This window comes from Mustela lutreola, chromosome 6 (genome assembly GCF_030435805.1).
Source record: "Mustela lutreola isolate mMusLut2 chromosome 6, mMusLut2.pri, whole genome shotgun sequence".
NCBI lineage: Eukaryota > Metazoa > Chordata > Mammalia > Carnivora > Mustelidae > Mustela > Mustela lutreola.
The window spans coordinates 31746309-31761197 of NC_081295.1; the positions used below are offsets into that span (position 1 = coordinate 31746309).

Sequence of the window (14889 nt, forward strand, 5' to 3'; positions counted from 1 at the left end):
TCCCTCTGGCAGCCACCACTTTACTTTCTGTATTAATGAGTCTGTTTCTGTTTCTTTGGTTGGCTTTTTAGATTCCACATATAAATGATAAGGTATTTGTCTTTTCTGTCTATTTCACTTAGCATAATATACTCTAGCTCTCTCCATATTGTTGCAAATGGAAAAATTTCATGCTTTTTTATGGCTGAGTAATATTCCATTCTGTCTATCTATCTATCTATCCATCCCATATCTTATTTATGCATTTGCCTACTGATGGACACTTGGGTTGCTTGCATAGCTTGGCTATTGTAAAGAATGCTTCAGTAAACATAGGGGTGCGTATATCTTTTCAAATTAGTGTTTTATTTTCTTTGGGTAAACACGTAGTAGTGGAATCACTGGATTGTATGGTGTTTCTGCTTTTAATTTTTTAAAAAAGATTTATTTATTATTTATTTGAGAGAGAGGGTGCATGCACACATGGCGGGAGGACAGAGTGAGAGAAAAACTCAAGCAGACTCTGCACAGAGTATGGAGCTCGATGTGGGGCTTGATTTCACAACCCTGAGATCGCTACTGAGCTGAAACCAAGAGTCAGACACATAACTGACCGTGCTGTCAGGTGCCCCTGTTTTTAATTTTTACTGTTTTAATTCATACTGTTTTCCATAGCAGTTGCAACAATTAACATTCCCACCAACAGAGCATGAGGGTTTTCTTTTTCCTACATTCTTGCCAACACTTGTTTCTTGACTTTTTGATACTATTCTGGCTGGTGTAAAGTGATATCTCATTGTGGTTTTGATTTGCATTTCCCTGATGATTAGTGATGTTGCACATCTTTTCGTGCATCTTTTGGCTATCTATATGTCTTTTTTGGAAAAATGCCTGTGCTCGTCCTCTGATCTTGTAAAAATTGGATGATGATGGTGATGATGATTATTTTAGTGTTGAGTTGTAGGAGTTCTTTATAAATTTTGGACATTAACTCCTTATTGGATATATCACTTGCAAATATTTTTTCCATTTGGCAGGGAGCCCTTTTGTTTTATTGATGGTTTCCTTTGTTGTGCAAAAGCCTTTTAGTTTGATAAAGTCCCAGTTGTTTTTTGTTTTATTTATTTATTTATTTATTTATTTGCTTTTGTTTCCTTTGCCTGAGGAAACAGATCCAGAAAAATATTGTTAATGCTGATGTCTAAGAGACTACTCTGTATGTTTTCTTTTAGAAATTTTATGGTCTCAGATCTTACATTTAGGTACATAATCTATTTTGAGTTTATTTTTGTGTGTAGTGTAAGAAAGTTGTTCAGTTTCATTCTTTTGCATATAGCTCTCTAGGTTTCCCAACACCATTTACTGAAGAGACTGTTTTTTTCTATTGTATATTCTTGCCTCCTTTTTCATAGATTAATTGACCGTATAAGCATGGGTTTATTTCTGGTCTCTATTCTGTTCCCTTGATCAATATGTCTGTTTTTATGCCGGTATCCATACTGTTTTGATTATTGTAACCAGGGAGAATGATACATCTAGCTTCCTTCTTCTTTCTCAATGGCTTTGACTATTCGGGTCTTTTATAGTTCTATACAAATTAGGATTATTCATTCTAGTTCTTTGAAAAATATTAATAGGATTTTGGTAGGGATTGAATTGAATCTGTAGATTTCTATGGGTAATACTGACATTTAAATAATTTTAATTCTTCCAATCCATGAGCATGGTATATTTTTCTATTGTGTTGTCTTCAGTTTCTTTCATCAGTGTGTTATAGTTTTCAGAGTTTTGGTCTTTAATCTCCTTGGTTAAATTTATTCCTAGGTATTTTTTTCTCTTTCGATGCAATCGTAAATGGGATTATTTTCTTAAGATCTCTTTCTGCTAGTTCATTATTAATGTATAGAAATGCAACAGATTTCCATATATTAATGTTGTATTCTGCAACTTTACTGAGTTAATTTGTTCTAATAAGCTTTTGGTGGAGACTTTAGGGTTTTCTATATATAGTAACATGTCATCTACTAATAATGACAGTTTTACTTCTTCTTGCCAATTTGGAAGCCTTTTATTTCTTTTCCTTGTTTGATTGCTGTGGCTAGGACTTCTAGTACTATGTTAAATAAAAGTGGCAAGAGTGGACATCCTTATCTTGTTCCTGATCTTAGAGGAAAATCTTTCAGCTTTTCACCATTGAGTATGACATTAGCTGTGGGTTTTTTACTTATGACCTTTAATCTCTTGAGGTATGTTCCCTCTCTACTCACTTTGTTGAGAGTTTTCATCGTGAATGGATGTTGAATTTTGTCAAATACTTTTTCTGAATCTAAAAAATAAAATTTTTGATAACAAAAACCTACTAGGACTTTCATTTCCATAAGAATCAATCATTAATTTTTGTTACTCCAGTTTTTAAAAGGGGTCTAGATAAAAATGTACCAAATATTCAGGGAGGGGGTGTTCTAGAGGAAAAGGCAAAGCTACCAACAGTAATAAGAAAAGGGGAATATACACTGTACAGTGGAAGCACGGAGGAATGGAGGTGATGTTTGTACTTTGGGGAAATAGTTCACTGACCAGGTGAACTAAATATTTAAATTTTGAGTAATTTGAACTAAATATTTTAGGATGGATATGACTTGGCAGAATTTGGAGAAAAGGATTCTTATAAAAAGTAAAGTGTGTACAAAGTCAGAGAGGTGGCAAAGACCTTGATGTGTTTGGGTGTGGGCAGTTGGAATTCAGAAGCCTGGAGGACTTGATAGCAAGGCTGGGCAGATGGGCAGCGGCCAGATGGTACAGGCCTAGACTGCTATGTGGAAGGGATTAGAATAGGCCCGTTAAAAACCACCGGATAATTCTGAGCAGCAGAGATCTTGGATCTCGTTGGCATCGCAAACAGTTTTTTCTGATGTCAGTGTGCAGGGTAGAATCTGTCTGCAAATGACAGGAGTCCTGAAGGGGATGTGTTAGGATGATATGGGCCGTATCAAGAATTCACCTGAAGCAGGTGCTAGGGTCTATGGTAAATTTACATCCTTAGTGTACAAATTACAAGAATATCTGATGTCCTAGAAGCTTTTGGAGGTATGTGACATTTCTCGTGGTCAACATCAGGGGGAACATCTAGTGCCTGGCCAAGGAGTGGGGGCAGCAAATGCCGCTCTAACTCCCAGTGTTCATAAAGTGTGTGACTCCCTCACCCCTACTCCGCTCCATCTGGGACCATGTCTTCTGAGATGCTGTAAGATTCTAGTATGGTTGTGAGTCAAAGGGAAACTTATCAGAGATACAGAGCTCTAGGCACCATTCCCAGGATTCTGATGCAGAGGTCTGGGCTGGGGCCCAGGAATCTACATTTTTAACTGGTCCTGGATTGGAGTCTGTTGGATGCACTTTCTTACTCTTAAGTGTTATAATTTCTGGGGCCACTTGTGTGCAGTGTAGTGGTATTAAGCATTATTCAGGCGTAAGTTGCTGGGATTCAGATAAGGTCTTTGGTTAGTAAGTAGCCTGGACAGTGCAAGCCTTATTATGGTTTATTTTCACTGTTCTGTGTCTGTGGCTTGTTCTTATGTTGTAACTAGACCAGCTGTTGCCTGGATCATTTCAACACTACCTCTCCTCTCTAGTCTTTTTTTGTAACAATATACCAGAGCTCAAGATGAAATCTATGGGAATAAAGTAATGTCTTCATTTGAGGTAAATCCTTTTTCTTTTTCTCCAAGAGTAGCTATTTGTTGTCTTAAAGAGTTTATGTGCTGAGTTCATTCACTTGCACAGTACAGTCACTATCAAATATAGGGTTGGGATGTTTGTTTCTTATACCCATCCAGTGAAATTTAAATAAAACATTGCTTTTCTCTTTTCAAAATTTACTCTGCTTAGAATTATTTTGGTGGAAAACTTTCTGCTCAAGGGAAAATGCCTTGGATCGAATATAATCATGAAAAAGTTTCTGGCACCGAATTCATAATTGACTTTCTGGAAGAGAAACTTGGAGTGAATTTAAACAAAAACCTTGGCCCGCATGAAAGAGCCATTTCCAGAGCAGTGACCAAGATGGTGGAGGAGCACTTCTACTGGTGAGTCCCGCGGGCACGCTGGGCGAGTGCCCAGGGCCTTTACGGGCCTTTGGAATAAGCCCAAGTCCAGTTTCACTTTTCAGACTCTCCCCAACCTTTTTAAAGTTTTCTACATTCTGACTGACCTCGGGGTTGAAGTTATGACCATGAATTTCCAGGTGTCTAGCTAGACCAAAGGTAGACAGGCATTTTCTGTAGCGGTCCGGCTAGCACCTATTTCAGATTTTATGGGCCATGGCTCTGCTGCCACTCCTTAAACTTGGCCATGGTCATGCCAAAGCAGCCATGGATGACCTGGGAATGATGAGCAGGACTCTGTTTCAGTGAACCGATAAAAACACTGACATTTGAATTGCATTTAATACTAAATATTATTCTTCTGAGTTTTTCCCCCAACCACTTAAAAATGTATTCTTTTGTTAAAAATGTATTTTTAAAAGCTTTTTTGCGTTTTAAAATTTTGATTCATTATTTATTTATTTTAGAGAAAGAGAGAGAGAGCGAGCGAGCATGAGAGCAAGGGGAGAGGCAGAGGGAGAGGGAGAGAGAGAGAGAGAATCCTGAGCAGACTCCGCTCCAAGCTCAGAGCCCAACCTGAGGCTCTAACTCATGACCTTGAGATTATGACCTGAGCTAAAATCAAGAGTTGGACACTTAACTGACTGAGCTACCCTGGTGTCCCCTCCCCCAACCATTTAGCAATGTGGAACCTTCTTAGCCTTCAGGCTGTGTTTGCTGACCCCTGATCTAGACTGTAGCTCGCTGAGGTGAGGAACGTGTTTCAACTGACTCTGCTCTTTACCAGTAGAAACTGCTGAATAACATACTGTTACATCAGACACCCAGAGGAGGGAATGGAGACCAAGTCAGGATAGAAGTCTCACATAAAGGAATTATTCAAGCTTTGTAAAATTATCGTCAGTTTTCCTTAGACGACAAGAGCTTCTCTGTGTTCCAGAAGTCAGGGGTCCTAATGCTCTCTGAGCGTCTTTGCCCCGCCTGGTGACTCCTGGGTATGTCCCTTGTCTGAACCGTCACGCGTTGTGTGGGGAGTTGCCCGAGTTCTGTGAGTGGCCCCGTGCTGGCTAGGACCTCTGACTTCAACAGACACAGGTCTTCTTGGTTTACAAACTCATCGTCATGTGGGTTTTTTTCTTTGCCTTTCATCCGTTATCTGTAGTTTTAGTGCCTTTCTGGACACCCCAGTAGATAAGAGAAATTTTCTCCCTGATGTCTCTAAATTTATTTTGTTCCAAAGACTTAATTAAGAGTCATGAAACCACTGTTCTGGCATTCAGTGTCACTCCTGGGCCAGGTGCTTGCCGGTAGCTTTCACCTCCCCCACCAAGAGATGCCCACTTAGTGTAGATGGTTCTTCCCTGCCACCTTCCGATCTCATCAGTTGGGCCCTCTTTCTCCATGGAAACTTGCTTGTTCTTTCTAAGGAAAACTTGCTGTTCCCTCTCTTGGATCTTAAGGGACTCTCTATTTCTCTTTTCCTCTTTCTGCCTGCGCTTCTTGCCCAGTTCATTCCAGGGAAGACCTGAAGTGTCGCTTCCTCTTCCCCCTCCCACGGTAGGGGTGAGGAGGTAGGAGCAAGGAGGGAACCCGGCAGAGAGTGGTGGCAAGGGTGCAGATTAGCCTGGAAGTCATCATAGACTCTGTGTTCCTGGAATGAACGCAGGTCTCTTCTGGAGGACACCCGCGGAGAACTGTCGTGACCCTCATCTTCTGGAGTGCAGGGCTTCACTGTGGACGACTGCACGTGTTATGCTGAGCCTCAGAGAAAAGCCCGCGAGACAGAGCCCATCTCACCTCTTGCCACGTTCGGGTCCCTACTTTGCAGCAATTGAGTGAAATGCAGAACCAGCACAGGGCCACCCTGACCCTTTGTGCCTTCTTTGGATGGAGCTCTCCAAAGAGCTACCTTGTTTGATGGGCCCATTAATGCCGAGAGCTCTTGCTTTGTGAGCTGCCTGAAAAGAAGCCAAAAGTCACCATACATTTCCCTTAGTACTTGTGCTCCAGCTCCTTGATTTTTGTATTGGTTCTTAAAATGTATATTCCAGTCAGAAAGACTTTGATTGAGCTAAGCAGGGTCGGGCCTGGTTAGTACTTGGATGGGAGAAAGACTTTGATCGAGCAAGACCCCCAAGTACCACCTGTCCCTGCTTTTGGCTCTGGGTGTGCAGGCGTTCTGTATGTTTACTTCCTGGTGGAAGTTCATCTGCTCTTTCCCTCCCCTTCTCTCCTGGCACCAGCCCCAGCTAATACTTGAAGGGAGGCAGCTCTTGGTGGGGGTGGGTGGGTGGAGGGTGAGTGGGAGAGTTGGGAGCTGGTACTCTGGTGGGGAAGAATCTCAGTTCCATGGACCATAAACACCCACGTGCTTGGGGGAGTTGCTTAGGTCACACATAGACTCTTCTAAGGATAATTTTGTTTCTCTAATCTGCTTTTGAATTACAAAATACATTTTCTGGGGGGGCGGGGATTAGCTACTATTTCTCATGTGTGTCTCCTCAAAGGTTAATTTGAGAAAGAAATAGTGGAGGTCAGGTCTTGATAGAGATACAAATATCCAGTGCACTTTCAAAGAAAAATTCCCCAATTCCTTCAGTTCCCTTTGGTCCCTAGCAGCAGAAGGAAAAACAAGCCTTCCTCTATTTCATAAAGCTCCCCAACCTTTAGTCATGTTGTTGCTTTGGGGAGACCTTGAACAGGCTTTCCCCAGAGCTCTAAATCCCAAAGGAGTAAAGAGCCCTGTCCCTCCGGTAAGAAAATGCCCAAGACAAAGAGTCTGTGGACGCTTTCCATCAGGTTCCTCTCCTGCTCCCCTTTTCCGTGTCTCAGAGGCCACACACAAAATGTGCAAGCATGGAAACGGTGGCCAGCATGAGGAATGGACCACTGTCTGCAGGAAAATATTACAAGGATGAGCTTTTCATGAGAGCTTGTTAAATTCCGAACGTGTGAGCTCCAAGGTTGGGTCTGTGTTCGCAGCGGTGGAGGAGATGAAATCAGTTGTTTGACTCAATGGAGTCGAATCATCTGGAGTTTTCAGATATGTTTATTTGATCTGAAACTGTGAAAACACTCCAGGTAGGATTTTCTAAAAAGCGAAGACAATGGAAAGCTGGCATTGTTACGTAAATACCACCCCAGCATCCCAAGGCTCTGATTCTGGTTTGTTCAAATAAGCACACTAAGTAAAAGAGGTTTTTCTTGAACTTAAAATCCATACCAGCATGTCCCACTTACATAACTATTATTGAACATGAAGAAGACAAGTTTTTATCCTCTTTGTTCTACTGAGTGCTTAAGTTAGATCCAGTGCAGGCAAGTTGGTATGAAGGGCAGTACGAGAGACAGGGGGTTAAATTAGTGGAACAAAATTGCTTTGGGAACAGATACTATGATTTCTGTATGACAGGCTAGTGTAGTAAGAGTCTTGTAGCCCTTGGGGCACCTGGGTGGCTCAGTGGGTTAAAGCCTCTGCCTTCGGCTCAGATCATGATCCCAGGACTGTGGGATGGAGCCCTGTATTGCACATGGAGGTCTCTGCTCAGCAGGGAGCCTGCTTCCTGCCTCCCGCTCCCCCCCCCCCCCCCCCCGCCTGTCTCTCTGCCTGCTTGTGATCTCTCCCTCTCTGTCAAATAAATAAATAAAATCTTAAAAAAAAAAAAGATAGTCTTGTAGCCCTGCAGGGAGGCGTGAGGGCACCATGGGCAAGCCGTTTGGTCATACCACTTTGACCCATTAAAATATAGGCGTTAGAATTGGGGATTCAAATTTGCTTTTAGGTTGGCCGTGATTTTTAAATTTTGAGTTGGGCTTTTGGTGTAGTTTCACTGAGAGGGGAGGTAGGATCCTGACTAAAATGACTTACCCAAGATCTTGTCCAAAAGCCAGCAGTCTCTCTCCCTCCTTGATTACAACTGGGTTAATGTGTGCCCCTCTGCCCTGCTGTCCCTGCCCCCAATTTCAGATGTAGAGAGAGGTCCTCTTCGGAGGGGCACTTCTGGGGCCTGTGCCATTCAGGGAAATCACAGAAGCTTATCATACACTCTTGCATTGTTAGAAGACAAGCATACGATGACAGGGATGGAGCAGGACATGGAGAAAGGCGTCCACGGTCAGGAAGGCCTCATGCTAAGGCTCACTCATCAAACAGTAGATTGCCATGGTCCGCACTTTCCCAATGTTACTGTCATCTCTGCTGTGCGCCAGGCCTCCTCATGATCCCAGGACCGTGGGATCGAGCCCCATATCGCACATCGCACATCGAGGTCTGTTTCATTGAAACATCAGGGGTCGGCTCTTTTTTCCTGTCCTCTTGAATCTTCTTTAAAAATGTTGAACAGTATTTATTCTTCTGTTCTAAGGTAATCAGTCTTGAAGAGAGGCCTTGACCCCATTTTGCACAACAGATCAGGAACATCAGTTGTTTAAAGGAAATGAGTATCAAGTTTCTGAAAGAGGTTCTCAGAATGATGACTGAATTGTTCAGCCTCGTCTAGCTTCCAGACTGGCCCTCCCTGCCCTCGCCAGGTCATGATTCACAAGTCCTTGCACAGTGGGTCTGTTCCCGGTAGAGAGTGACGTGGATCTCAGAAGCGAATGGGCAGCCCCTTCTTCATTCTTCAGAGGCATTTCTCTTTCTCCTTCATTCCATTTAAATACTGTCAGCCTTTAGAAACACTACGTAGCCATAGCTGGCTCAGAAGTGAAGCTTTTCTACATTTCAGTCAATAATTCATTCTTTCAGTGAACTTAATGCGTGACTGATGCCTAGTGGCCAGGTTCCATGCTGGATGGGGGGAAGCCAGGTGATAAGATGCTGTCTGGGTCCTCTGGTGACTCACAGGTGGAGGGAGACATCGAGCCATCATAATGGTGGGTGCTGGGGGAGAATTGAAGAACTGAGGAAAGGCAGCCAGCACCTGCTGGAGTGATGAGGGAAAGGCGTTCCCAGAGGAGATGGTATCACAACCAAAGTGAGGGACTGTCAGTTGTGGGTGAAGGGGCTGGGCACCTGGGGAAGATTAGGGTGTCTAGGCAGAGGGGGCAGCATCTGCAAGAGTTCTGAGGCAAGACTGAGGAGCCTGGGCAGGCACATGGAATTCTGTGTGGCAGGTGCACAGGAGGCAGTGTGGGGGATGGGGCTGGAGAATGACCAGCCCTTCATGGATCAGATAGTAGGGAGTGGGGCGGTGCACTGAGCTCAGCAGCTGGTGGCGGGGGTGGGGGGTGGGGTGGGTGGGTGGGTGTTGGTTCGTGAATGACTCTGAGAAATAGGCTGATGGGACTAGATTTGCATTTTAGGAGCTCTTTGTAGCTGCCTATGACAGGATTTGAAATCCAGACAACTGGATTTCTGAAGGACCTTGAGGGGATGTCAGGAGACCTGCTAGGAGACCACTGTGCTCAGGGTTGAGAAATGATGAAGGGCTGAGCTACCTGCTGATTGAATTGGAGAAAAGGGCAAATTCACAGGGTTACTGACTGTCAGGAGCGAGGGATAGAGAGCAGTGAAGAATGGGTCCCGAGATTCTTTCTGACTTGGGTGGGGAGAAGCAGATTTGAAGGGAAGGAAGATCATGAGTGCAAGTTTGGAAATACGGGTTTGTAGAGGACCCCTCAGGTTCTCTACAAAGGTGTCAGGACAAAGGTCTGGGCTGGGTATGGGTTTAGGAGTCATCAGTTTGAAGTTGTGGGTGTGAATTAGATCACACCACAAGTGCAGAGTGAGAGGTAGAAAGAATAGCAATGAAAATCTTGGGAACCTGCATGAGGTGGTGGGAAAAGCAGTAGAGATGTAAGCTAAGGGAGAGCTCTTCTATGAAAGACACAGCCAGTGTCACATGTTGCAGACTGTTCAAGAAAGAGAAAAATATGCAAAAATGTTTAGAGGTGCCTGGGTGGTTCAGTCAGTTAAGCATCTGACTCTTGATCTCAGCTCAGGTCTTGATCTCAGGGTCATGAGTTCAAGCCCCATGTTGGGCTCCATGCCCAGCATAAAGCCTACTTTATTTATATATTTTTTAAAAAGATTTTATTTATTTATTTGACAGAGATTACAAGTAGTCAGAGAGGCAGGCAAAAAAAGGAGGAAGCAGGCTCCCTGCTGAGCAGAGAACCTAATGTGGGGATCGATCCGGAGACCTTAGGATCATGACCTGAGCTGAAGGCAGAGGCTTTAACCCTCTGAACCACCCAGGCGCCCCCTAAAGCCTACTTTAAAAAAAAAAAAGAAGAAGGAATGTTTATTGGATTTTGCAACAAGGAGGTATTTTGATTTGGATGAGAGTAGTTTCCATCAAGTGTTAATAGTTTGTTAATAGTTATGAAAGGAAGTGGATTCTTGGTTGTAAGGATTGGGAAGCATGTGTAAATGAGGTTTGCTGCCTGTAACAATTGCATTAAGAGCCCACGAATTACCCATTTTCTTTGGTATTTGAAGTTTGTACCCACTTTATAGGAGTTGACCCTTACAGAGCCTGGCTGGCCTTCATTTGCTTCTCTTCATTGACACTGGGCGGCAGTATTAGGCTCAGGGAGGGAAGGAGGAAAGAAATCAAGAGAAGTGTGGGAAAGAGAAGAGAGGAAGACCAGTTTCTCAGGTTACCTCTAGATGCTAAATTCCAGATCAACCCGGTATCCCTCCTCCTGTGCCCTCCATTCAACCTGTTAACGAAGATGGAGAACCTGATGCCATTGCCTTGGTGGGGTTTCCTCCAGCTTAGCTGTATCGCCTAGAACAGCCGCCTCTTCCTTTCCCATCTGCTCTTTGAACCCATTAGCGCTCTGTCCGTCACTGCAGCCTCATCCTGGGCCCATGTCCCCACTTCCTGCTCTACGGAGGAAACGGAAGTCACTCGGCAGGAGCTCTGAACCCCTCACCTCTTGTGACACTCTCCTCCTCTCTGTCTCAGAGAAAGTGGTGTCTTTGCTTCTCTCTATGCTGGCCCTTCCAGCCTGGCCTTCTCACCTTCTAACTTGCCCTTGACCTGTGGACTTCCTAATACCACTCCTTACCCTAGAAAATTCTCCTCTGACAGCTTTAGCACTCTTGCTGACATGCCATCAGCTACAAGTCCTCTATCTTGAGTTTAAACGTATCTCCGGAGTTCTCAGCCTTCTGCACATTCTCACTTGGGGGTTCCATGGGACCTTCAAACGCAACAGCTTGATGTGTCTTTCATCATCTAAACCTGTGGTACCTGGTGTGTGCCCACCCGTATTTGTTAATGGCACTATCATCCACTCAAGTCATTGGCCTGAGAGAGAAGACAATCTCTCCTTATACCTAGTCCATCAGTCAATAGACTCTTTTTCTCATACCCCAGAGTTTCTCCCCTGTATTCCCTGTACACCCTCCCTCCCATTGCCCTAGCCCTTAGGTCTTGCCAGAGTCTTCTAGCCAGCCTCCCTACTGGTGGTTTCTCCCTTTCCAACCCTTCCTTCACATCACCACAAACCTGATTATGTCTCTGGTCTGCTTAAAACCTTTCAGTGGTTCAACTTTGCTTCCAAAATAGAGTTCAGCACCCTTTGTCTCAGGCCCAGCCAGATCTGGTCCTGGCCCACTCTTCGGGTCTCTGCACAAGTGTCCCATGTTACCCAGCTGGTGTTCTTCACGCACACCCTTCCCCCCTGCTCTGACTGGTGAGCTTCTGCCCATCCCTCCGGATCACTTATGCTTATGGTGAAACCTGTGTCATTTGTCTACAAAGAATGTCTCTTTTTTCACATCAACCTGTCAGTTTAGAGCCACCACATTCCTCATTTTTACTCTTTAGACACTTCCTGGATGCTCTTATGACCTGATCATGCTTATTTTGGGAGAATTTAGTTTTATTCTCGTTTCATGGACTTGTGAAATAATCAAGGATGGCCTAGGTCTTCTACTGTGCCTTTTAATCCAGTATAATTCAAATCAAAGTACTAAATTGTTCTAATGGAATATGAAAACTGATACCTTAATTACTGCAGGTTTAAAAAGAAAAGCAAATAGGAAAGTATTTAGTTTGCATGTTTATAAAGAATTTACTAGAGTAAATATGAGATCTTTTATGTCAAAGGATTCACTGACTTCTCTTCTTTTCCATAGTGCAGAGAATTGTGTTGAAATTGGTTGTAGGACTTTTCAGTAAAAGTCAGTAATGCCTAAAAACTTTCAGAGAAATCTTCTGTTTCTTCTTTTCTTTTCTTTTTTTAATAGAAGAAAGAACAGAGGAGAGAGTAGAACCATATAAAATGATCAACATTTCAGGGACTTTTTTTCTTTAAAGAATTGAGGTGGAAAATAGCTATAATTTATTATAATTCCTTGTGTTTTCTCTGTAAAAATATTTTTCACTCTTCTAATTTTTTTGAAGTGGCCATTTTGCCACTCCTAGTGAACTAACACTAGGAGGTGAGACGACTGTCAGTACATCTTTTATTGCTCGTTATGGGGAAAAACTAAAATATCTTCTGTAGACACTCCCACAGCTACATTTTTCTCAGCCTTCAGTAGGACACCCTTTTAATTTCTGTCCACCAGCACTATCAGCACTATCAGGAAACATAGGAACATTCCTGCAATTGCATATGTTCCGAGCCCCAAATCGGCCAAGGCTTGAGGGTGGTGGCCAGCAGCCCATGGGTTGCTGCTCAGCTTCTCTGTGAGTCCCATGGTAACATCTGGACCAGAGAGGTGGCCACAAGCATCGCCCAGATGGGAAGAATGACTCAACGGAGTTCCTTCCGTCTTTGTATTCACTTTAGAGTCATGGAGCACAAACTGAAACCATTCTCCAGGCTTTCTGGAGAGCAAATCAAATATATAATATTTGCAATTTATATAATTTATGCTAACCTTGGACAGGTATATCTACTCCCTAATCCTCTGCCAAACAGGCAAGAGTTTTCTTTGTTAAACAGCTCTTTGATATGGTAAAATCTAAATTGCATACACAAATTGTGCAAAAAACCCCCAAAAGATGCAGCTTAATTAATGAACACAGAGCATATCCCTGCATAACCATTCCTCAGATCAAGCAAGAGAACGAAGCCAGCCCTGCAGTCACTATGCCTCCTTCCTGGTGTCCCCATAGACCTGCACAGTCCTGCCTCAGAACCTCTGGAAGGTTTTCTGTGGCGTTGTTTTCTGTGGGGTTGCCCAAGAGGATCCAGAAGCCAGCCTTGGGAGGTGGGGAGTGGTGTGGATCTGAGGGTGGGGGCCAGGAGAGGTTTGGTTTGGTGGAATTGTGGCATGGCATCGGTATCTGGATTTGTTCTAGTTTCTCTTACAGACCCGGAGTCTAGGCACTGGCCGGAAGCTGTTGTGACATCTGCCATGCAGAGACTGCTCTTTGTAAAAGCTGCTCTTGCTCATTTCCTCCCGTGTGCCCGCTTCGGTCGCACTCTCTGGAAATGGACTCAGGAGCTGATGTGTACCTAATGCCCAGTAGTAACCTGTTTCCACACAATTCCAGGACGTTAGCTTATTGCCAGTGGGTGGACAATCTCAATGAGACCCGGAAGATGCTCTCTCTTAGTGGTGGCGGTCCCTTCAGTAACCTGCTGAGGTGGGTCGTGTGCCACATAACGAAAGGAATTGTGAAGCGCGAGATGCACGGCCACGGCATTGGCCGCTTCTCAGAGGAGGAGATTTACATGCTGATGGAGAAGGACATGCGGTCCTTGGCAGGGCTTTTGGGTAACGTACCACACCTTCTATTCTCTATTTTCTGTCCGCACCTTTTTTGCATGATCCTTAAAGCGCTCTTCGTTGGCTGATTTGAAGTCTTATTTTGGTTGGTTTCTTTGCTTCCTCGTGTAGGTGGCAGCCCCACCATTTAACCCGACCCCCTAACTTTCAGGAGCAAGTGTCTGTGTCCTCTGTCACTAGCGCCAGCCCAGCCCGTGTGGCGAGGCGGCGCGGAGAGGACGCGGGCGGGCTGCGGGCTCACCGCCTGCGGGCAGCCCTGCGGCCGCTGGGGAGGCCGTGGGAGCCGCGGGTGGTTCTTAGCCGGGAAGCTCTTCGGATTATGACAGGCCAAGGGCTGCTTGTGAACGCCTCTGCTGGAGGAGTCCCGGGGTCTCCATGGCCATCTGGCTGCTGCGAGCGCGGGCAGCGCCGCTTCTGACCCGCTCCGCGGACACCTGCCGCGTGTCATTTCTCACGCCTGTTTCCGTTGGTGATCTCGGTGCTCTCCTTCCCAGCGCGTTGTAACGCTTCTGATTTTGCATTTACGGCACACAGCGGGTTTCGCTGTGCCTGGAAGCCCCTCGAGGTGGAGGAGAAGGGGCCCCCGGAGCGGCGTATGTGTGGGCGGGTGAGCAGAGGTCGGTGTCCTTGCTCCCCTCATTGGCTGGGCTGATGTGACTCTGTGCTGATGGGACTCTGTTCTGGGCAGAGCGCGAGTCTCAACTATGTCAGTTCAAGAACACATTGTTTGAATTCAGAAGCTTCGGTGCGGGAAAGGATGGTTTCTCCTGGGGACATCTAAGTCTAGGGAGCCAAGCCCTCTGTGTGACCAGCTGGGTGACCTGGTCCCTTGGGACAGCGTATTTTGGGGGTTCACTAACTTTCTTTTGGCGTTCTCATCTCCATTCTAGGGCACATCACGTTCCTTACCTTCTGGGGGGGGGGGTGGTTGGGGGTCTGTTTTGTTGAAGCCCATGGAGCCTCCAGGAACTGTGGGCTGTGCTAGGTAGACCCTGCCCCCTCTCCTCCAGGGTGACTTGCTCTGACTGGCTCCTTCCCTTTTCTGCACTCCAGGTGCTTCCTGGACCTGGAGTTACCACCCCCCCCCCCAACCCCCCTCCCCTGGCCTGC

At 45.1% G+C, this 14889-nt stretch overlaps 1 protein-coding gene across 4 annotated transcripts in view; it reads left to right on the forward strand.

Annotated features, from left to right (window-relative positions):
* The window catches only part of FAXC (failed axon connections homolog, metaxin like GST domain containing), a 75949-nt gene that overhangs the window by 14088 nt on the left and 46972 nt on the right, over positions 1-14889 (forward strand). For all 4 annotated transcript variants that reach the window (XR_009354539.1, XM_059177027.1, XM_059177026.1 and 1 more), the window contains 2 exons: positions 3868-4064; positions 13544-13767. Coding sequence is in view for 3 of the 4 variants with exons in the window: in XM_059177027.1 (XP_059033010.1) it covers positions 3868-4064; positions 13544-13767 (421 nt within the window). In the remaining variant the exon portion in view is untranslated. The remainder of the gene's footprint in view (positions 1-3867; positions 4065-13543; positions 13768-14889) is intronic.